Source organism: Protopterus annectens, chromosome 4.part1, assembly GCF_019279795.1.
Source record: "Protopterus annectens isolate FY-2018-M chromosome 4.part1, PAN1.0, whole genome shotgun sequence".
Taxonomy (NCBI): domain Eukaryota; kingdom Metazoa; phylum Chordata; order Ceratodontiformes; family Protopteridae; genus Protopterus; species Protopterus annectens.
Genome location: NC_056734.1, coordinates 914,284,492 through 914,309,435, shown reverse-complemented (window position 1 = coordinate 914,309,435; position 24,944 = coordinate 914,284,492). Strand labels below are relative to the sequence as shown.

General features: G+C 36.9%; 1 protein-coding gene across 1 annotated transcript in view; it reads right to left on the bottom strand.

Moving 5' to 3' along the window:
* Window positions 1–24,944, bottom strand: part of LOC122801341 (mucin-19-like) — a 938,154-nt gene that overhangs the window by 761,365 nt on the left and 151,845 nt on the right. Inside the window, exons 9-10 of the mRNA XM_044070881.1 lie at window positions 10,210–10,467; window positions 1,752–2,009 (exon numbers count right to left, since the gene is read on the bottom strand). Of these exons, the coding sequence (XP_043926816.1) occupies window positions 1,752–2,009; window positions 10,210–10,467 (516 nt within the window). The remainder of the gene's footprint in view (window positions 1–1,751; window positions 2,010–10,209; window positions 10,468–24,944) is intronic.

Here is a 24,944-nt window from a genome sequence, read left to right as displayed (position 1 = left end):
AATAGGGAAAACTTTGTTATGCCATAAAAAAGTACTCCCTGTATATCTGAGCCAGTTGCCCCTCAGTATTAGTGCATGTAGCTACAGAGGCTGTGAGAGGCGAGCTATAGAACTGGTTTCCCACAAATCATAAAAACACAACTTGCTGTAAGCACCATGTAGGAAAGTTGAACACTTAAGTTAATTGGGAGCATTATACCTGAAAGACGACTCTGTGGTTATTTGAAGAGGCTATCCTTTAACCCCTGCTGAGACATCATACAGTATATAAAAATTGTGATTGTGGGTGCCTGCCCCCCCTCCCCATGGATTTAGAGCAGCATGAGTTGCCCTTCTTCCATCAGGCTTATTTTTATTCTTGTCGCTTGGGGTGCTGGGAAATGAATTTTTAATCAGTTGCGACTTTACAATGTTTTCTGTACATGAGCATGTGCCACTTTTTCAGAGGTGAAGCTGCAATATCACATCTTGAAGTCTATTGTGATTAAATGGAAGACAGGATAGGTTTGGGGGTATAGAGTGTGATTTGTACTTGATAATGAAGTATTAGTGTTGCAGAAGTATTTGTGAAAGTGAACTATTATGAGCTAACAGAAAGATAGATTTACCTGGCTAGCAAAATAGATACAATAAAAAGAATCTAATATTTGATGCTGTGAAACAGTAAGTTTAAGAAATTATAAGTAACTGTTGGAAGTTAGATGACAGGTCATTGTTTTCAGACATGATAACTGTCTTTATTAAAATCAGATATAGGTAAGCATGGTGTGAAGCATGCAATGGTGGCAGCTGTGCTAGAAAGTAATGGAGATGTTATTCCAATGATGGTGTTGCATTGTCGGAAACTATGAGTACTTTGTGAACACAAAATCAGAAGTTAGATGAGTGCGGAAGTGTGATGTCAGTCACGTGTTACAATGTATCGTATTGTTTCACTTTGGTTGCACTTGACAGTGGCCTGTATGAGTCACTAATTTAGTGAAAATATGCCCAATAACATACAATACAGAAAATGTAAATAAATTAAATTAATAATACTAAACCTGGAATTGCAAATAGAATGAGAGACATATAAGGAGAGGTGAGGGAATATATTTTTCCAGAGTTAAGAGGAAAATTAATAATTAGAAAATATATGACTAAACATTTGGTAGAGCAGTAAGACACTAAAAAAGAAAGACAAAAGCAGACTTTCACAGCCGAACTCAAAGACCAAAAGTATTTCAAATGGATTGTGTTTCAGCACAGCTGACTTTGCAGACACCTGAAAACATGTACATTGTGCATTATACAAGAAACAGAGTAAGAAAGACAATTCTATCCCAGTACAGGAAACAGCTTATGATGCATGTAGGTTAAACAGCACTTAAAAATTGATAAGCTAATTTTGTAATTCAAGTACAAGCAATTATTGTCTACCTAATGAGACATGACTTTAAAAAAACAATCATGCTATAAAAAGTTTTGTATGTGGAATATTTCACAGTTTGTATACTGTGCAGAGTTTATTGTAGAGAATACCTTGCACTAGATATGCTTTAAATAGCAGTCTATTGTTCTTATTTTCTTAATTGTTAAGCACCTTGCTAACCTTTTACTTATAATTTTACTCAGTATTCTCATAATGTGTAAGTATTATGAAACCTCTTTCCTTTAAGAAATTATAAACATTGTGGAAAACAGTTTGAGTGATGGCTATTGTAACAATACCACTTTATAATACATGATGCAGCTGCTGTGCAATTACTTACTTGTGTATCCAGTAGCAGAAGCAGCATCTGATGATGTTACATTGTCTGCAGCTACTGCCACGATGCTGATGTTGTACCTGGAACCAGAAACAAGTCCTGACAAAGTGGCACTTGTTGTTGATACTGTAGTGGATGCATTAGATGGCCCCACAGCCTGCAGTCTGTATGTAATCTGGCTACCTTGTACTGCACCCCATGATAAGGAGATCGAAGAGGTTGTAGCAGAGGTGACAGTTAGGCTGATGACAGGTACTGGTTCTGTGAAAGAGGAAATAATCAACTCTTAATCTTGTTCTCAGCATATGCCCCTCTACCCTCTCACCTCACATGCCTGCATCTTTGATCATTACTGACAGCAAGTAAAAAATTCAAGAAAAAAAAAAAAAAACAGTCCAACTACATCTGAGATGTTCTGAGCTCACCTAAGTATGTTTTAGGAATATGTAACATAGTATAATATAGTACTGAAGTACCTATGACAGTAGCAGCTACTCATCTTGCTAACCATCCTAGTCCTACCAACCTGACTCTCCTATACTAGCAGATTAGTGATATTGAATTCAGGATAACTAGTTGTTCTCTGTTGTATAGTTCTCAACTGTTGTTCATTGGTTTCTGTCATGCTGTACTGTGTCCTGTTGTGGATAACTGTTTGTGGGCCTGATTTACTGTAGGCTTACTATCATAATACGACACACCTTGCTTGATTAGCTCTAGTTTTCTGTACTGCATGTATTACTGTGTCATGTCAGACTGTTGTAGATGCCTTCTGTACTTTGCATTGAAATCCATCCCTATTATTACTAACATCTCCTGTAACATTTGTTACGGTATATATCCATTTCACAGTTTCTTCTGACATTTTGCCTATTTTCCTTTTCATCTTCTTTTTTCAATATACAAACAACCTCAACCAGTGACTCCACTGCCTGCAGCCAACCAGACCATTCATTCCATGGAGTGGAAGATAGGCACCAATGAGGCACCTCTGAGCTAGCCATGAGACCTACAGGCTGACAGGTACTTATAAAACACCTCTGAGCTAGCCAAAAGACCTACAGCTGGAGAGGCACCTATGAAGCACCTCTGAGCTAGCCAAGAGGCCTACAGCCTGATAGGTACCTTTGATGTGCCTCTGAGCTAGCCATAAAACCTACAGGCTGATAGGTACTTATAAAGCACCTTTGAGATAACTAAGAGACCTACAGCCTGACAGATACCACTGAGGCACGCTAGCGAAGAGACACACAGCCATTCCTTTCTGCCTGTGTAGCTTTATTGGCCCAGTTAATCCTCAGCAGTAAGTGCCAGATGGTAGGGAGGAAGCTTACTTCACCACCTCTGATGGAGCACCCCTCTCCCTTGTGGTGGCTCCCTGAGCTCTGATGCATATCTCTCCCATTTGTGGTGGCTCCCTGAGCTCTGATGCATGCTACTTATGACATGCAGTATTTTTCTGCAGACTAAACTCCCCAGTTTGGCAGTACGTCCCCACAATATACCTCTTAACTGACAAGAATTTCACAGAATTTCCAGATTTTAGCCTAATAATTTTGGGATACTCTTCATAAAATATGTTGCTTTTTGAGAAGTCATGAAGGATTAAAGTTACTAGATAAAGGCAATCATGTAAGTGATAGATTTCATAATCTTACCCTTACCCTAAAATACACAAATTCGCACACAAACACACAACACCCATCCTTCACTGATCCCCAAAACAAACACTAACTCACATATACACACACGCACACACACGCACACACACACACACACACACACACACACACACACACACACACACACACACACACACACGCACACTCATGCACACACGCACACATACACGCACACACACATACACATACATGCACACACACATACACGCACACACACATACGCACACACACATACACACACATACACACACGCACATACACACACGCACACACACACACACACACACACACACACACACACACACACACACACACACACACACACACACACGCACACACACACACACACGCACACACACACACGCACACACACACATGCTCTCAGCCCCCCAACCCCTTGTCAAATGAAGGGGAACCATATATATTTATATATCAAGATGGATATATGTATAAATCATCAACAAAAATATCATTACAAATGTGTTTCCAATGCTCATAAGAGTACAAGACCCAGAACTGATCCCTTTGTAGGCAACTAGTCACTTTTCCTATTCCTGATATCACCCATCTTACCACAAGCCATTATATTCTTCCCTTTTACTAAGCAATAATCCAGTTCCAGTCTTGAACTTTTCCCATGCAGCTCAGGTTTTCCAATCAAATAACTTTGTAGTACCATGTGAAAGGCCTAACCACATACACGACCTATGCCACCAGTTCCTGATCAAATTTAACTCTAGCCTAGATGGAAAAAAATGGATAAAGTTTGATTGAGATGTTTTTCTTCACATGGAACCATGTTGTTTCTTAACTTGAAAAGTAATGCCTTCTGTGACAAAAGGAGGTATTGCCTGCACAGCTAGCTGGAATTTTGTAAATAATTATATGTCATTGGTGAATATTGAAATGATTTATACAAGATGCTTGTGTTAAAAATGCATTAGAACTGTATGTCATGTGTATATCAAACTGCTTTGTACAGACATGTGTGTTGAAAAGGTATCTGTAAAGTGTTGTGTTTGAAATGTAACCACAGTATACCTATTGTAGATAACAGAAATGTACATGCACTATTCTAACTGTTTAAATGTATCTGTTTTAACAGTGGAAACTGAAGGGTTAACTTCAGTCCAGCAAACCTTAGAAAAATATGTGAAATTAAATCACTTAATAGGCTAGGCCATAAAGATGCTATCTCACAGGTTTCAGTGTAGCCAGAGACACAACTAATTGCTACTCTGGGAGCATGAAGGAATGCAATTGTTTTATGACTTCCAGCACCTGCCAAAGATCTGAGCAAAAGCCCATGTCTGTGTATTTTTACAGCTAGATGCCAAATACTGCCAGGAATGGGGGGGGGGGGGGTTGCATGAAAACTAGAAGTCAGATGACCAGAAATGATATCATTCTGCAAGCTATCTCACGAGTAATATTTTAGATATTATTCTGAGACGTTTCTTAGAGTGAGACAGAGCATTCTGTATTCTGTCTTAGAAGTGACAAGAAGAAGAACCAGTCACCACATCATCTGCCTTGCTCTATTAGTAAGTTACTAGGAAATAGTATAATTCCCTTAGATTCAGTCAAGAATATAGTGAGACCTAATTTAGATATTATTTTTCTTTATTTGTTTAACACTGTCCTTCAATGTTGTTTTAAATATTTCTTGTGATTTTGAATTCTGATGTCACTGTGAATATATATTTAGTATTGGCTTGTTCTTTTAGTATTAAATCTATTCAAACCTTTTATTGTGGCTGATCTTTGTAGAGATATTTAAGTTTTGAGAGTACTTGTATATTTATTTGGTGACACTTTGTGGGCCACTCCTAACAACCTTGTTCTTGGTCAAACTACCATTTGCATTACTATTAATAGTACATATTAAGCCTGGACACCCTTTGTTAAGGGCCTTACAGTAGCTGTCAGGGGGTTCTGGTGGCAGTGGTAACAATCCTTATAGTCTGGGGAAAAAGGAGGCATAGTTAGTAAAGCTGTGCCGTCCTTTCCCAAGTGTGTGTGGGTGCATACAAATCAAATCTCCAAGACTGTATGTGTCAGCTACTTGGGCAGGGACACGCAGTACTGGTTGGACAGAAAGTGTTGGAGGACTTGGTTTGGAACCCTGGCTAAAGACTCAACTCTATAGCTGTGCCAGTGGGGAGTCTTACTGGGGATCTGGAGAAAGAGGAACCAGCCCCAGACTGACTGGGGTCTCTGTGTGCTCTTAATGGAAAGTGCACTTGATGCAGAGAGCTGCATCTGGAAATACTGCGTGTGTACTTGTTATCCTCTTAGTGAACATCCCCCCTCAGGAGCCAGTGGTGAGGATTTATTCTCCTTGATTACTGGCTCAGAGATGGGATATCAACATCACAAATTAGTCAGCAGTGGTGGGTCGTCATGCCTTCTAGTAAAGCAGTCACCCTATTGCCCATGATTCCCTCCATGACTTAATTTTATTCTTATCAGGAAAATACATTCTTCCCACTCCCCATGCTGTTCAAAATAATAACTTGTTGCCTCTATGTCTTTTGCACTACCACACTGATCATCTGTTATAGAGTTCCAGTTGGTACCCGCCAACACAAAGGTCAGATTCCTGAGGACCATTAGAGGTAGCCCTGCAAGGTAGCTGCGACTTTTAAGACTGAAGAAAAGAATGGATACTTTGCTGCTGGAAAAAAAAAAAAAGCTGAACCTCCATTCTGAAAGGATAAACACTGATGCACTGTATGGCTATATTTCCCACTCCATATTTGCTTTTAAAGGTTTCTACATTTCTAAAAGTTTGCTATCCCAAAAATGGTTCCCTTAAAATCATGAAAGAATTTTGAATGTGAACAAAGACATAGGTAAAGGTAAAAGGTAAAGGGGATGCAGCATCAGTGAGCTTACAGGCGGACATCTCTCTTTTGTAAATTCAGAACTAGCATCCTCAAAATACAGTCGAGTAAACTGTAAAGCTTAAAGAGATCTCAAACAAACATGAGATAAAATCCCACTAGCACTCCAATAAAAAAAAAAATGTATTTGCCTGCTCTGAGATTTTGTCTCAGAGCATGTAAATCCTATTGTTGATTTTATTTTGCTCACTATTCTAGGTCGACATTTTTAAGTTTACGTACTTTTCAGGGATTTGATAGAAAACCACATTATACTCATCTCTTGGCTGATTTCAGAGAATAATAATGATTTGTTTACTTCAAATGCACACACACACAGACACACACACACACTTATATATGGGTATAATCTTATGTATTGTTTTTTTTTAGAATTTTTGATAGGTTATTAAAGGTCAGCAGCATTTTCCATGAGCCGTGTTTTACTAAATGGAAGTTACTCGTTTAATTTGGCGGAAAATCTTCTTCTGTGGAGTCTGCATGTCTTCCCTGTATCTATGGGCTTCCTTCAGTTACTCCGGTTTCCTCCCACATTCAAAGGCATGTAGTTAGTGGATTAGTCACTCTAAATCAGTCATAGATGTCAGTGTACATGTGAGTGTGCCTTCACCAAGAACCTTGCCAAGGTACAAGAAAAAGATGACTGATTTCAACAATTTGCAGAGTAACTGGTATCATATGAGTGGGATTCAGTGGATGTCAGTATGAGATTAATAACTACAAAGCCCTACATACTGTGCCAAGGACATCTTACACCGGCTATTTCAGGGTTTCTGCATACAGGTTTAAAACTGTGAGTGTAATCATGGCTGGTAGGTACATGAATACATTTTACTGTCAGCTAGAAGACTGCATAAATCTTTCTGTCCCTACCAAAACTAAACAAAAGGGCAAGGGGAAGAGGAAACCAGCCTTATGGCCCACATGCATAAAGAAATGGTACAATAAAAGGAAAATGCTCATTAGAATATATAGTAGTATTAAAGACCCACACATCATAGTCATCTTCTACATCAAAAGGTTATCCAAGAAACTGAAAAATGCCGTCAGAAAAACACAGGCTTTCCATAAACTCAGATAGGCATTAGAATCTAATGATAATTACAAATCCTTCTATAATCATAGCATTATAGAACCTAATACAAGATACATAAACATCCTACATGTTTCATTCTCTACCATCTGAATCTTGCCACTGAGAATACATGGGCAGATAGGACTTTTCAGGCAGGAATGAATGTGCCATTGAGCTCTTATCTTACCTAGGAATGTCTGAGTATATATAGCAAATCTTCTCACAACTGCATTCATTCAAAAAAAAGAAAAAGGAAAACACACAATGAGAGTTCCAGCTTATATATTTAGAATTTAATTATTTAATTGGTTAATTAAAGTGGGTTAATCTATGAGGGTGTATTTAAAGCATTGCTTGGTAGTGTTTTTAGATTCTGTAAAGGTGATTACATCGAGGGCTAGAATACTGCTCAATAAAATATTGGATTGCCTTTTTTTGCATTATTGTTCCTGTTTCTGTTCCTGGTGGCGATTACAGTTGGATCTTTGGTTGTATCAAAATTATATATTTAGAGAACTGGGAATATACAAGGGCACAAACTCTGATGCTGGGGTTTCAGGTGGGCTTGTTGTTATATTTATATTTTTATTTATATTTGTATATACAGATATATATATATATATATGTACATCCACAACCCCCTTTTTCAAATGTTTGCACATGGCATGGGGATGTCACTTCAACAGTGACAAACATCTAGAGCCTAGCTTTATACTGTCAAGTGGCTAGCCCTGAAATCAGTCATGCTTTCCTTGTACCTTGGCATGGTTCTTGGTGAAGGTAGGGTTATGCTCATTACCAGAGATTTTCCTGCATTTGCAACTTGCATGATGAGCTTATAAATGTACCTCTGCATATCCGTTAGAGTTTTTGTCTGCCTGTTTTTCACACTTGCCAAGTGTAAAACTTCAAAGTGCCTGCATATATTAACAGGTTTGATCCAGTGCTGCAGGAAGCGCATTTGAAAGCAATATTGATGAGCTAAGAATTTAAACAAAAAATTAAACAACTTTTGGCTTCAGCTAATAATGTTAGCTTTCTAGAAATAATAGCAACTTATCCTCTTCAACAGAAAAAAAAAAATCACCATCTCTACAGCTACGCGCACACTTGAACTATTGCATTTCTAGATTTTATTTCTCCCTGTTGGACCATGCCTGATGGTTCCACTACCTTCACCCTAACAGCTCATTTGTTCACTGTGGCAGGAGCCAGGCATTCCCAGGTAAGGCAAGAGCACAATGATACATTCATTCCTGCCTGGGAAGTCCCACCTGCCCATGTATTCCCAGTGGAAAGATTCAGGTGGTAGTGAATGAGACAGCTTGTTTGTGTTCTGCAGTGATCTACCCCTTTTTGGTGAGGCATCCATTCACATTGAGGGCATCACCTACCTCTGCTGCATGCTGCCCTGGTGAGTGCTTCTGTATTCTGAATAACCTGGGTTGTGCATGTGCACTACGGTAATATATCCTCCATGTGCTCAAGTACCAGAGGTGTGACATCTAGTGCTCCTGTTCACCCAAGTGGAAGTTCAAAGCCACCTTCATCTCCCCAAGATGGATGAGCTGGCACTGGCCACTCATTCATTTCCTCCCCTGGTAGCTCCATTAGATGCCAAATCACATAATCAAACACAGGTCACCTAGGCCATAGTCAGTGATTTATCTTTTTACGTCATCTGAATTGTCACTGCATTTTTAGAATTTCTTTACACTGTGGGCAGCAGTGCCTAGGTGACTGAAGAATTTCTCAGAAGCCAAGATTTTTAAGATGCTCCTTCAAAGGTGGCAGAAAGACTAAATAATGTTCTTACCTTAGCAAACATTAACATGACACCATAAACATTTATTTCGTTTAAGCCTGACTTCTATTCATGCATTCACATAGAATAAAGGTATAGTTTTATGTTTAATGCTTGCATTTTTGGTTCCTTCAAGTGTTATTATTTTCTTCATAATATATTTAATTCATTATTACTCAGGTAGCATAGTTTATATATGAATGCATCTCACACTTATACATAAGGAAATCCTGCAAGTTATACTGCATTCCACTTGTAATATTGCTCTATAAGTGCACCTTCTAAGAGTGAAACCTTCAAGGAAGATTAGATATATAATTTTTGGGTCTATATTATAACAGCAAGTGATCAGATGATCGAACGTTGTTATATCGACCCCTAAATGTTGAAAAGCCAAAACAGCGAACAACTAGAACAGCAATTTTTTTCCCAGGGAAAAAAAAAATCGCCGTTCCAAAAAAAAAAAAAAAAAAAAAAAAAAACACTAAATGAAGTAGGGGGGGGGCTTCACCCACCACCCCCACCATGTGGGGGGCAGTGCCCCACACACCCCCCTACATAAATATACCAACTCCGAGATCGCACTACAGTGGAGGAATGGCAAAACACGGCCGGCCGGCCCAGCAATTTCTTTCCCTGGGAAAAAAGTCGCTATTCCGGCCATTCGCTGTTTTGCCAGTTCAACATTTAGTGTTCGCTCTAACAGCGTTCAATCATCTCATCATTCGCTGTTCTAAAATAGACCCTAATTTTTAATGTTGGTCATTAGGAAAAATGATATCTGAAATTATTTTATCTTTTCCCATATGGTTATACTTATTTTTTGTAAATGTTAAATCAACACTGGTTCCTAAGATATTACATTTCACCTTTCAGCATGTAAATCATAAAAAAAGCTCTGGCATAATTTTCGTTATTATATAATTTTGCCTGTCTGTCCAACTACTCAGCATGTGTATTATATTCTTTTCACTGTCTAAGAATTAAAACTTACTTGTAAATACAAACAAAGTGGCTGGATTCCCCTGTGTTACATTGTCTGCAGCTACAGGTGTGATCGTGATGGTGTAAGCACTGCCAGGGTTCAGTCCCGACAAGCTGACATAAGGAGTGGTGACTGTCAGAGATGATGATGGAGGCCCTGTAACCTGTAGTCTGTAGGAAATCTGATTACCAGGTGGAGTTCCCCATGATACAAACACAGATGTAGCCGTGGCATTGACAACAGATGGCTGGGTTACATCACCAGGTGCTGCAAGAGAAACATTGTTAGATTACATGATGTGTTGCTGTGCACCTGGCAGAACACAGAAGGAAATGAACTTACATGGAAGAAAATGTTAAGTGAATGAACAGCTGGACTGTGCATAATTCCAAATCTGGGAGAATCAAATAGTCTTTCCAACTTTCAGAAATAATCACTTGCTGATCAGGAGCACTGACGGAGTCTTTTGCTTAACTCTGTACCTTTTTTATATGTCAATTTCATGAAATTGTTTCTAATAACTACTACAGCACCTGCCTCCTTAACCTTGCTGTTTCTTTCAGATTAATGGTGCAAAAAATGTTTATAAGCAATATTGCAGCATCATCCTACACCTGAGAGAAATCCAGCAAAAATATCCTGCAATGCACCTGAACTATTCTGGGATATTTATGATAGCAATGACTGGCAGACTTTTGGGGTTGCAGCTCATTTTCTGTTAAGTAACTTTTTTTATAATTCTCTCTCATGAGGTGTATATATATTAATTGCCAATTCAGCAGTTGTATTTTGTTATTACAAGCAAAGACTTGAAAGAAAGCACAGTGATAACTACAAACATTATGGTGCTCTCTTGCAATTTAAATACCTTCTGCATGCTTCTGTTAAAAAACAGATTAATACTTACCTCCAATTTCACAAGTAAGTTGCATTGTTCTTTTTTTTTCCACCCCATGCCTCCTGACCATCTGGCTAGTCTTCATGACTCTGCTAATTTGTCTTCTCATTGTGAGAGAGTTTAATCATTGTACTACTGTCATTCAGGCATCCAGCAGGGTAGTTTGAGTAATTTGCCCTCCATCCTCAGTGGATACACTTAATGTGCAGAACGTTTCAGTATGCGATGAACGTTAATAACAGCAAATCACACACTTTTGTGCAGAACATATTCCTCAGAAGGTAACATGGTATGATCTTTGACCTCCACTGTAGATTGTAGCACATTGTGAGCATGGGAGTCCTACTGCCTGGATTGAGCCAATGATCAGTGGCCATAATGTCATCACTGGAAGATTGTTGGCATCCAGTTATAGCAGTTAGAACTGGAGAAGAGTGAGATCAGTTTTGCATTTTTCCTGACTGTCTCCATTTTTTAAATTTTAGTAAACTCAGAGTTATTTATATGTATATATATATATATATATATATGTGTGTGTGTGTGTGTATGACTCGGTTACAGGAGGGGATGCCTGCTTCCTGCAAAAACAATGTTACTGTGCTTTGCTACCTTGAGAATGTTGCTGTTTGAGCAGTGACCTCCAGGATTGTGGTTGTCTACTGTCTCTCTAATAATCACAAGGCAATTGAACAAGATGCAGTTATTAATAACAAGCTCAGTGAGCACCTCAACCATGTGCAACCTACTAACAGAAAAGAAGGCATTGTCTCCTCTCTCCACTTCTGTCCACTTGTCAGCTCTTCCATTACCAGGGTCAATGTATGAAGACTGGAGATCTGTGTCAAATTCATGGCTTAACCTCTCTACAGGATAGAACTGTCTGGGTGTATTAACAAAATAACACATAAATAGTTTAACAAATGATTATTTGAGTTTATTAGCTGGCAGGTGCATGTGTCACAGCACATTGTCTGATAGCGATTGGATGCTTACACAGCCATGAGAAAACATACATTTTTTTATTCCATCTAGTGTGTGGGGGGGGTTGTTTTGTACTCACAGCTGGGCATGTTAAAGTCTTTTGTAGTGTCTGAGTGATGCAGGGTATATAACTTGCTGTATGGAACCACTTTACAGTCATGAAGATTCCCAATCTTACACTATTGTTTTTTTTTTATTTCCGTGTAAATTGTTTGCTTGAGCAGAGGTTTACATAGTTCATGTACAATTTTACTTGTGGACTGTCTCATGTGTAGCTTTCTTATTTAGTTCTTAAGGGAGTTTTAATATTTGCATAAATGGCTCCATTACTATTTTGCTGTTACTTAATTTGTTTAGTGAAGGTTATGCCCAGATATCTTAACTGTATAGGTTTGTAATATTCTTGATGTCACTTAATACATTTTATCAAAATATAAAAAAATGTGTGCAGTCCACATACATTTCTACTGGGCAAAACAGATATTAACTTAGTTTAAGAAAATAAATTCCCGCATGTTGTGATCTCAAACATGATAATCAAATGTACAGTCGTCTAAGAATCATTTTAAACATTCACTTAGTTCTGCAAAATAGGTATTCTACCTAGATGGTACGTCTCCCTCTGATAGCTTATTTGCCAAAAAAAAAAATTGCTGTTAGTCTTATGTTTATCATTCCCCTTAACTACAGATCGAGTGTATAGTAGAGACTAATGCTTCCACAGAAATTATCAGTTGGTTTTAAATAAGCCCAACTGTTGACCTCAAGACATAATGTCCTTGACCACAGCAGCTCCATGATGTGGTGAGTGTCTTAAACTTGACAGCCTCTAAATGTCACCATCACTAAAATGTCACAATCTAATAAAATCATTATGCCACGTTTGAACCTTTCCTCTAAATCATGGGCTTGTCACATCATTCATCAGGCCTTACTATTTTATTTATTTAACATTTCTTTACTGGGAAGGTCTGACTTGGAATGAGCCAATTTTCAGCAGAAACCTCAGGAGAAAAACTCCAGAAAGAAGTCTTTGTAACATGGGAGTAAGTCAGAGCACCTGGAAGAAACCCACATGAATGCAGGGAGGACAGTAGCCTCCACACAGAAGGTACCCCATCCAAGAATCAAACCAGACAACTTCCTGTTGTGAGGTGACAACTCAAACCGATGTACCACTGAGCCATCCATTTACATCTTTTGTTCTATTTCTGACATTTCCAAAATAAGTCTATGGTCTGTCCAACCTTTAGACTACATTTATGTTGGCCATAGTGGTAATCCCCCTATATAACGTTTAGCTATGTTTAGTTATTCAGTACATAAGTTCATAGCCACCGCGTCTTCAGTTTCTTTAATTCTTCTTTTATCTCTGGTATTTACTTAAGATTATTATATAAATCAAATACATTAACTAGTAGAAACTCTCTTTTTAGTGTCAGTGTATTAAGCTTCTCATGCCACATCATTTCCCCTAGTGTTCCCTACCCTGCACCAATCTTAGTAAGAGTTCTCAACCACAAGGGGTAATGAAGAGGCTCTCTTCCCATTATCAGTCAGTTGCGACTTCCAAGCCCTCTTCTATTTCCATTGTCTTAGTCTTCAACTCAAACCCCTTCTGTCCATTAACATTCCTCCTCTTCCTTCATTTCCAACTGCATTATCAGCTTCTTTACACATATATTGATGTAAGACTCCAGTGTAGGACATGAATTAGTCTGCTGCTAAATTTTAGCTATCTCTGTCTTAGTCAGTCTTTCCACTAGCATGAGCTCAACCCCCACTTTGTACTAACTACCCACTCACTATCCCTTGGCACACACTTCATAGATTAAAAACAATATATTATTTGCCTCTTATCTTCCACTTGTACTTCTCCAAAATCTCAGTCACTCTAGCTGACACCTGTGGCTAGGACAATTGGTGCTCTGTAGCATCCAAGAACTGACCACCCCCCTCCCCAAAGACTGAACTCAGGACTTCATTGACATATCTTAGTGTGTATACGACCTCTGTCCAGTCCTTCTTATAAAAGTCAGTAGAAAATGCATCTAGGCTTTCACAGTTCTTAAAAGTTCCTATCTCCCAAATTTCACACACACACACACACACACACACACACACACACACACACACACACACACACACACACACACACACACACATATATGTGTGTGTATAAAATTAACAACATTAACAACTTAGCTTCTCAGTTCTTATCCCCCTTCACATTCTCAGTGTTTACCCCCCTCTTTTATACTGCTTCCCACAGCATTGTATGAACTCTCTGTTTATTCACATACTTGTTGTCTTATGCCTGCCATCATTTGTTTTGCAGAACCCTTAAGAAAGTGTCCTTCTTCCACAGATTTTAATTTCCATACCAAGTATTCCATTTTGATATCATCTCTGGCCCAAACCATCATTCTTTCAACCCCTAAATCAGTATCCATCTCTCAACACAACTCAGTTTTTATATTTTCCTTATACTCTGAAATCTCCTTCCTTGAGTAATTATCATTATTTTCTTCACTCACAAACTATCTTTCTTATCCTTAATTTGTTTATTATTCCTCAAACTTATTTTCTTTCTATTCCAATTTAATATCAAACCATTTGCTATAGTATTCACTCTCTGTCCTGACTTCAGGCCATCTTCCACCACATAAATGCATAAGCATAAAACACTGTTATTCTTAATTCTGATTTAAATTCACCACTAGCCAAACCCTTTCTTGCTTCAGTTTCCTTCACCTCCCTCCTACCATTTCCACAAGTTCCTCCTGTAATGCCTACATCTACCTACGTTATTCCAATCATTCCTGCAAACTCATTGTTAGGTATACATAACTTGTCTAGTGCAACCTTTTCTACCTCAGCCACCATTTCTTAGTTCATCAAGAATGTACACGATTTGCACAGTGGTACAAATTATTCCCTATAGTAAAATGGAGCTCCACGTAACATCCCTGGATAAACTAAACCTTCTCTGAAACTCTTCCATTTCATATTGAAATCAACAATCTCCACAATATCTATGCCTTATCCTCTTCTGACGGTAATGAAAATCTTGGAAAAATTGGAAAATGACTAACTTATCTAAGTTTGAACTTTAAAAAAATGAGACTAAAACCACAAACACATTCATGTCTGTGTCTTATCAGCACCCACTTAACTTTATTATCATCATCATCTGTTTCTAATATTTCTCAATACAGCTTCAGTTAAAAAATATTTAAAACAATCAATGGGGAGTCATGAAGTTTGTAGGCAATTGGATAGAGCTAGTATGTGGTTAAAAGCACTACACAACATATTAAACTGTTTCTGTCTGTCTGTGGATAATCATCTTACACAACTGCTTACCTCCTGGCGTCCATATACAAAGTAGGTATCCAAACAAGGTGCCATTTCATTGTCCACAGTTTATAATGTGTGACTTGCGGATGACACAATGTAGAAGATCCATAAATTTATTATGCTCCTTGTATAGATGACATTAAACAAACAATCACTGTAATGTCTATGAAATCTGGTTGATTGATGTTGCACACAGCAGAATGTTACTGTGCATCCATATCAGCGTGTTAAGTCAGAAAGCAAAAGTTTGTATCATTAAAAAGAAAAGAGATTTGGCCGCACATTGCAGAGACTTGTGCAGTGAAGCACTGTTGTACAAATACCCACACAGATACACAATACCATAGTATGAGGAAGAATGACAGGAAATTCCCAAAAAAAAAATAATTTATTTGAATAGTCTATCATCTACAATCATTGCTGGAGAGCCAGCAATGTGTATTAACTTCTCCTGGTCACCTACCATTTAGGAGAATAGATTACCATACTTCCTAGATAACAATGTACTAGTAATCCTAATTCACTTGCTAGGGGAAAGAAATGTCAAAGTCTTATTGGGCAATGCAAGCCTGGTATGTAAGTCATCCATCCATCCATCCATCCATTAAGAAAAAATACTATACTCACATCTGAAATTAATAATGCCTTTTTAATGCATTTTAGTTTTGAAAAAAAATTGTATTATCATTAGACCGGTATTTTAACTGAGGTGATTACAGTATCAACAGTGAACCTTATAACCAGACAATGTAATACTGTGAAAAAAATGAGATTCAAAAGATTATCACCAGGGGTAAGCACATTGTATCCCCTGTGGTAACCATTTCTGATTTAGAGACAGTTCTACAGCATTGCTATACCACAAAGAGGTGCAGCTCCATGGATGGCTATGTCTTCAACTTATCAAAAATGCTAGAGGCATTTCATGGGCGTGGTCTATGTAATCAGCTCTGTGTTTATTCCATAACAATGTGCTATCTAACTAGCCATGTGCTCTCCCTCATAAATGCCTGTAATACGGCAGTTACACAAGCATGTGATGAGTGAGTCAACTCAGCAGGCCTTGTTAATAAACATGGCAAAAACATTCACCCATTACTTTCCATAGGTAAAACTGCATTAGAGGTGAGTACTGGGGAGTTTAGTGGGCATGTAGTGTTGGGAGGGTATATATGTGTGGTTGCATGTTTGAGTGCATGCAGAGGGATGAGTGGTTTTACTTATGTCTGTGTTTGTGTGTGTATATGTGTGTCTGAGACTGAGTGCATACCTGGTGGGTTGCAGTGGGAGGTGGGGATTAAAGGGATAGGTAGGGATAGGTAGGGTGCGTGTGTGTGTGTGTGTGTGTGTGTGTGTGTGTGTGTGTGTGTGTGTGTGTGTGTGTGTGTGTGTCTGTGTAAAAATGAATGAGGGGATGACTGGGCCAATAGATCCTTGGCCTAAATGAAGTGCTTAACACAGGAATGTGCTGATTTGCACTCACAGTGATTACAAGGAATTAAAAGCATGCAAAATAGCTGATAAGGAGGTCTTTCCTCACTGCAGCTATATTGTATTTCTTTCTCATTTTCAGTGATTGCATAAACAATCCCCTTTGGTAGCAGGTGAATATTTCTGAATTCCAGAAATGTAGATACATGAATTTTTTTTTCAAATATAATTTTTATTGATTTTTTACAATTTAAAACAAAACAGACATATAACAAAACTGTCATAATACGATATTTACAGAGAGAGAAAAAAACTTGCTATCTAAACAAATTATAGATGTGTTAATAAGCAAAAATAATCATCCATACTGAGACAATTGCAAGTAGTTACTAATAAAATATATAAAAGTAGAATGGATTAAGTGCTATCCCAAACACGCAGGATTTCTCTATAACAAAAAAAAAAAAAAAAACATATCATATTGACAGATATTGATACAGATGCCCCCTTATAATAACAACTGAAGTAAATGATAAGGTACAATGTACTTAATTACAAGGGAGAGTGATGATTCGACAAACATATTTATGTCATATTTATGACTGACATGAGAACGGTAAGGGGGTATATTCTTAGAAAGACATTATTTACAATATATACAACTATTTACAACTTGGATGCCTTTCTGTGTGGAATAAAGGGACATCAACCAACATGATTTACATTAATATTTCATCAGTATTTATTGGGAACTCAGACTAGACAGTATGCACACAATGGACTCCATAAGTTGTGATAATAGAGAATGACCGTTGTATGATAATTAACTAAAATGAATTAAGTCAAATAGACTGCACCAATACGTCTGGAAATAGTCTTGTTTTTTTTTTAATGTTATAACAAAGTTTATGAGCAGAGATGTACTTAATTGCCATTTTTTTGAAGTTCTCCCAGGAGATTATATAGGGGTTTACCCAGTTCTTAGCTATAAAGTATTTGAGGAGAGCACACACAGTTATTAGAGTGTGTTTCTGGACTCCTATGAATGATTTAGGAATTATATTCAGGATTGTGGTTTGCCAGCAGAAGGTGGTCTTCTCATAACCCATTTTTTCAAGTTGTGCTCTAAGGGAGCACCGTAGCTTATATATGTTTTTACAGATCCAGAAAATGTGGAGAACATCCACATGCTGGGAGAACAAAAAGTACAAGCTAGATTTTTGTTGTAACCAAATTTTAATAGAACTGCTGGAGTATAATATGAATTATTATTTATCATGAGCTGGGTATAAATTAAAGTTTTGAAGAGGGTAAGATTAAGGGGGTTGCTAATTGCACTATATTTGGACTCAGCTGAAATTTCTCACAGTATTTAGAGAATAGAAGCGGTTGTTGATATTTAATGCTTATTAAAAGCTTGTATGCATGTATGGGATAGCATTTTGTTTCTAAGGAAGAGGGATTTGATAATTCAGTTAGACTTCCATCTTGCTCAATTACATTAGTGTTGGCAAATTTTTGTTTTATTAATTAATTAAGTTGTCTTAACACGGGGTCATATCTATTTGGGGTTGTGAAGCGCCCTTTAACATCAGCAAAGTTCTCAGGATGGTAAAACTGCCATACCGTAGAGTTTTTAATTAAAGGAAAACTAGACAGGTCTACCATGCTATTGTTAATCTTTATATTTGGATTTAGGTGAACTGGTTGAAGAACAAGGAGAGTATCTTGTAAATTGATTGATCACATCAATGGTAGAATTTTTTATTTGTATTCATTATCTATCAAGAAAGGGATAGAACTAGGGTTCACTTTGATTAAGTGAATATAGTTGCACCAGATTTTGACCCAAATTGGGGTCCACGAATCATTCGATGGATCATAATTCGCAATTTGGATTAAATGGCTTGCGTTTATTATATTATAATAGAGATTAAAGTCAGGAAGGCCCAGTCCACCTTTTTCTTTTGGAGGGATTGACTTTTTATACTTGAGTCTAGTTGATTTGGGGAACCAAATGAATTTTGAGATTGTAGTTTCCATTTTATTGAAGAAGTTTTGGGATATACTTAAATGAATGGAGTTTAGATGCAATAATATTCTGGGTAGAATGTCCATTTTTTACGAAGGCAGATTTCGACAGTAAGGATAGATTAATATGTTTCCATCTAGATAACTCATTGTTTATTTGTTCGCAGACTTTACTAAGGTTTGCTTTCATTAGATCCTAGTCTGAGTGCATAAAGTTTATTCCTAGATATTTAATTGAATTTTTGACAGGAATGTCAGATAGGGGGAAGTAGGATTCTAGATGTTTACAGGAATTTAGAGGAAAAATAGATGATTTTGTGGGATTTAGTTTATAATTAGCAGCATTTGAAAAAAGGGTTATTGAATTCCTAATTTTTTGAAGATCGCTATTCAGGAGCTCGAAGTAAATGTTTAAGTCATCTGCAAAAACTGAAAATGTAATTTCTGTGTTGAAAACTCTTGGCATATGGTGATAGGTTTTTCTGGTTGATAAATAGTACGAGAAGTTCAAGATATATATTAAAAAGATATGGTGAGAGGGGGCATCCCTGTCTAGTTCTATTTGTGGTTTTAATAGGGTGGGATAATGTCTTATTGATCTATAAGGAGGTAGAAGCATTGCTGTATAGCATTTTTATAATGTTAATCATAATGTTCGGGAAGTTGGAATATTGCATGGTTAAATATAAGAAATTAGGTCCACGTTGTCGAAAGCTTTAGTTGCATCCAATGTCAGTGCATATCTTGGTTGGTTTTCATTCTTTAGAAATATTCTTATTGTGTCCATAGTGAGGGTATTATCCCATAATTGTCTTTGTTTCATGAAATCTAACTGCTTATGGGAAATAATTGATTCAAGAACTTTTTGCATTCTAGCAGCTAGGATAGACGTCAGAATTTTTATATCAATATTGATTAGAGCAATGAATCTGTAACTGAGAAGGTTAAGCTTATCGGAATTAGGTTTTAAGATGAGAATTGTTTTTGAGTTGTTCAAATATTTAAAATTGATCCCATTATTGATAATGTAGTTATATAGTTTGAGAAGAGGTCTAAGTTGATCATTGAGAGTTTGGTAAATTTCACCTGAAAAGCCACCTGGTCCTGGTGCTTTGTTGGTTTTCAGCTTTTTTATAGCTCTCTTTATTTCACTCAGTGTTATTCGATTTGCTAATATGTCTTGCTGTGCGTGGTTTAATTTGGGGAAAGATATCTTATTGACGAAGCCATTGCAGATGTCTTTGTGAGTTTGATTTTTGGGGTTGTAGATTGCTCCAAAAATATCAGAGAAGGCATTGATGATGTCATGATTTCTGTATAGGGGTTTTACTATTGTACTTTAGTTTGGTTATATAGTTCGGGCCATTTTTGATGTTTATTAGTTTGGCTAATGCTCTGGAGGGGGTTTGTACCCATTACGAATATCTATGGAAGAGTCTTAGCATGGCTAAGGATTGATTTTGTTGGTGGAATGAGTATATTTTCTTTTGAATCTCATGTAATTTATTCTCAAGGTCCAAAGAGTTATTTGTTTTGGAGTTGTGCATCAAGCTTTTTGTACTCATTAGTGAGATCAGTAATATATCTGTGCTCCTTTTTTTTGTTAAAGGATACTTTTTGAATAAGTATCCCTCTGATAACAGCTTTTGCAGCAGTCCATTGTACATTTAAGGGGATAGAGCATGAATGAGATTCTAGCTCAAATAGTTTCAAGTATTGGTTAATTTCTTTAATAGCATCATCTTTTTCAAGAATATCAGAGTTTAAGGTCCAAGTGGGATTGCTGCTATGGCCATTAATATATTGAATTGGGTTAATACTTACAGATACTTTAGAGTGATCTGAGATAGATCTCACCTCAAGGGCAAAGTTTTTAATTTTGTTGAAAATACATCGCAGATTAGGACAAAGTTAATTCTAGATCAAATTTTTGAGATGCTGAGAAAAAGGTGTATTTGTTTTCCTCTTTATCATGATCGAATATTAGAAATGGGTCAATGAAGTTAAAATTATTTATCAGGTCCTGAATAGATGCCGTTAGTAAGGGTGGTTGCTTCCTGTTTTTGTTTGAACTGTCATTCATAGGGTCAATAAGTGCGTTCCAGTCTCCTCTTATAATAAAGAAGTGGTTAGAATATTGTAATAATAGATTGTGAATTTCATATATAAATAGATGCTGGTTTGTACAAGGACTATATATATTAAGAAACAGTATAGGGCAGTTAAATTGGTGGTAAGCACAGAAAAATAAACACCAACGTCCATTAGAGTCTGATTTTGTATTTAAAACTTCCCCTGGGAAGGATTTTTTAATTAAGATGGCAGTACCCTTTGATGAAAGAATATTTGCAGCTGAAATAATGTGACTGATCCAGACTCTTTTTCTTTCCTTATCCCATTGGTCATTTGTCAGGTGTGTCTCTTTTAAGAAATAAATGTTAGAATTGTCCTGGTAGATTAGGTGCATAATCAATTTCTTTATTTTTTATTTTCCTGGAGACCACTGATATTCCAAGAGTTTACATTAATCATTATGTTTTAAGAATTGAGTGTACCATGTTGTATAAATAGTTTTAAAGAAAGAAAATAATTTGTGTAAACTTGTCATTGTATTAAGCATAGTGCTAGCTGATGACCCCTTGATTACAAAATTTAGTATGAATGGAATGGCATCCAAGTAATCTACGGCAGACCTAGTGCCTAACCACAAAACTCCCTGTAATGTTCTTATTAAGTATACAAACAAAATTATAATACTACTAACTAGACAATTTTTCATGTATATAATAGCATTATGAGGTAGCAGGGAGCAATACAAACAAAACCCTATATTCCAAGTGTCGTCAAGCATTGGACAACCAACACCGTCGCTGCTCCGTGAACTAATTATTAACTTTGAATTTAAAATAATACCAAAAGTGCCATATCTCTGAATACAATAGAGATTTACAAACATTATCATAAAACAAATTGCTCCATCAAGGAAATATTGTTAACTTATGTAGAAGCTAAAATTAATTAACTTAGGCTTGGGATACAAGCAAAGATGGTCATTGTTTACCCCTGGAACATGACTGAGTTGTGCCAGACAATAGTATTTGCTTTTCGTCTGTAACACATATGCAAGAATTAAGCAGTACACAGTTAACTTGTTTTTTTATATTAGCATCATTGCTTCCATCCCAGACCTGTAAGGTGCATCCTATCTAACTTTTAACACCAACCATCAATGCTGTAAGATCTACTATGGACTGATCTTTCTCTTGCAAAAGAAACACCATGGAATAGAAGTGAAGAGAAAATCGCTAGTCAGTAAATATATTATACTTAATCTAGAGAAGAAATACTTAACAGAGGAGGAAAGTGTAAAACATTTGCATCTCCTAAGCATGAGCATAAACAGCATGTTTAAAGAGCAGAACATTAAAGCATAAATAGTAAGTAGTGCATTAATTTAACCTTTCTGAGTTATATGCAAAAAAAAAAAAAAAAAAAAAAAAATATATATATATATATATATATATATATATACTATCATCAAACTATCTTTAGTGCAGCAGATACTGAGGTGCTGCACAGGTAAATAACTGCATGCATGTGAGGCTGCAAGTGATTTATGTACCCACTGTAAAAAAGAACTTTCTTGCCCTAGACGCATACCTATATAATGGGTGCTCACTTCTATTTTCACATATACTTATACAATTTTGATAGACCCGTTTGAAAGATAACTCTTGTTAATGTGGGTATTTGGAAGTAGATGACAAGATATAGGTGTATGTGGGTAAGGGGGCACTTAGTGGAATACATCCTGGCATAGTTCAGAAGTAGCAGCTGCAGTATATTATTGAGAACATTTTGTTTTATTTAACATATACTGATCCCTCTGTCCTGCCTGTAGCCCTGAACATTTCACTAACATAGGAACTAACACAGGAAAAAAACAATATAATGGGGGGTACTCAAACACTTGTATTGTAGACATGCAAAAGTGATTATTTATACAATCTGGAGTAAAGATTATATAAAATACTTTAATACCATTGTTCTGCAGCAGCTGGGGGACACAGGATGCCTTTTAGCAACAGAAAGCAGTTAATTTAGTCCATGATAGCCTAATTTCTACAAAATCAGCGACGGCTGCACTCCCAGTAATGCACTGCTTCATTTTCGGTGGCCTTGCAACCTCATGACATCATAGACGACGTTCCTGTTGCATTATGAGGAATGAAATGTTGAAACAGCTCTGAAAGCACAGGAAAGGCTTGAACTGCTAAGATAAGGCCCAAGAAAACCACAGGAAACCCCCACAACCAGATACTGTAGGCCCAAGCATAATTTCCACATCCAAATGAAGAAAAACGGAAAAAGGACCATGCGAAGATTTTAAAAGCATCAGAGACTTCTAGATACACTAGATGTAACCGTTTTTGGATTAGAGATGATTCTGGACCAAAAGGAAACATTTAATTTGATCTGTTTTATTGTTTGCCTTGCATTTTGTTATTTCTCAGGAATTTCATTAAAAGCTTTCATGAATGCTTTTTTAGCTTCATCCACTGTTTGTATTAGATATTTCTTATCATTATGCTGGAAGGAAAGAGTAGCAGGGTATTTCATTTGAAAACGTGTTTTTTTTTATTACAAAAGCACAAAAAGGAGCTAGAGCTTGCCTTTGAGCCTTTATGGGTTGTGGAAGGTCCTGTGAAACTGTTATTTTATGCCCTCTCCATGAAATAGTGCTTTTCTTTTTTGCAGCCATAAGGATTGTATTTGTATGTGCAGCATTTAGCAACCTAGCATATATCTGTCTTGGAAAAGCTTCATCTTGTGATCTGCATAATGCTCTGTGAGCCCTTTCAATTACAATGTTTTCAGTGATTGTTTCAAAGATTTCTGGAAGTATAACCAGCAATTGAGTTTGTTCAAATTTTTTAGGGATACCCCTTATTATAATGTTGTTTCTTCTGCTACGTGCTTCTAAGTCAGTTATTTTTTATTGCATATTGCTGATAGTTTTGTCATTTAAACTTGCCTGCAGATCCTGTATTATCTTCTCATTTTCTTCAATTTTCTTTTTAGAGAGGTTTAGTCTTGTAATTATTTGATCTAGATTACAACCAAAGAAATTAAGCTTGTTCTGAAGAGGCTGCAGAGCTGTTTTAATGTCATCTACTGTAAATGTTGGTTCCACTTTGGATTTGGAGGCTCCTTTGTTGGATTCTTGCATTGATTTATTAGTTTTTTGCCTTTTGGTGATTATGTCCTTTTCTGGGGTAACTACCGATGATACTTTGGACTTTGTTGTTGTAATTTCCATAGTGTCTTGCTGAGTAGTCATCTTCTGTTGACTTTCCCCTTTTTTAGTTTTTCCCTGATTGATTGAGAATCGGTGCTTTTGACTTGAACTCCTTCCCTATGTCTCAGTTTATTACAGAACTCAATTTATGTAAAGAGGCCTGTCACCATGCGGTTGCTTTCTCCCAGACAGTCACAGAGAAGGTAGGCACTGGCTAACTCAGTTAAATTTGTTTATGAGATCAAAATGTTGATAGTTCTGTTCTCTTTGTATTCATGTTGATCAGTATTAATCCTTTTATGTAAGATTTTATGCCAGATGCAGGTTATAATAAGCAGATGAAGTTAGCTGTTGTAGGAGCAGCACAGAGTGTGTGCTCAGTGCTCAGCGGCCATCTTGGAATGACCAGATACGTGGATTATTCAAAAAAACAACTAAACTGAAAAACAAACATTTAATAATCATCAACAGAAACTATTTATTGGAAATTAAGTGTTTTTATTTTCTTCACCATGGATTTTATGGAAATAAAATCTTTCATGCTGAAATTGAACATTCAAAGAACTGCAGTCATGAGTTGTTTGAGCCAGTTCATATGTGTAAATGCTGTATGCAAGCCTAAATGTATATAAGCTTGCTGGATTTGCATCTTATTAAGATAAGTTATTATATATTCATTTCTAAATGTTCATGGCCACCAGCAGTGTGCCATAGTACATCGCTTGCATTGTGGCACATACAGCA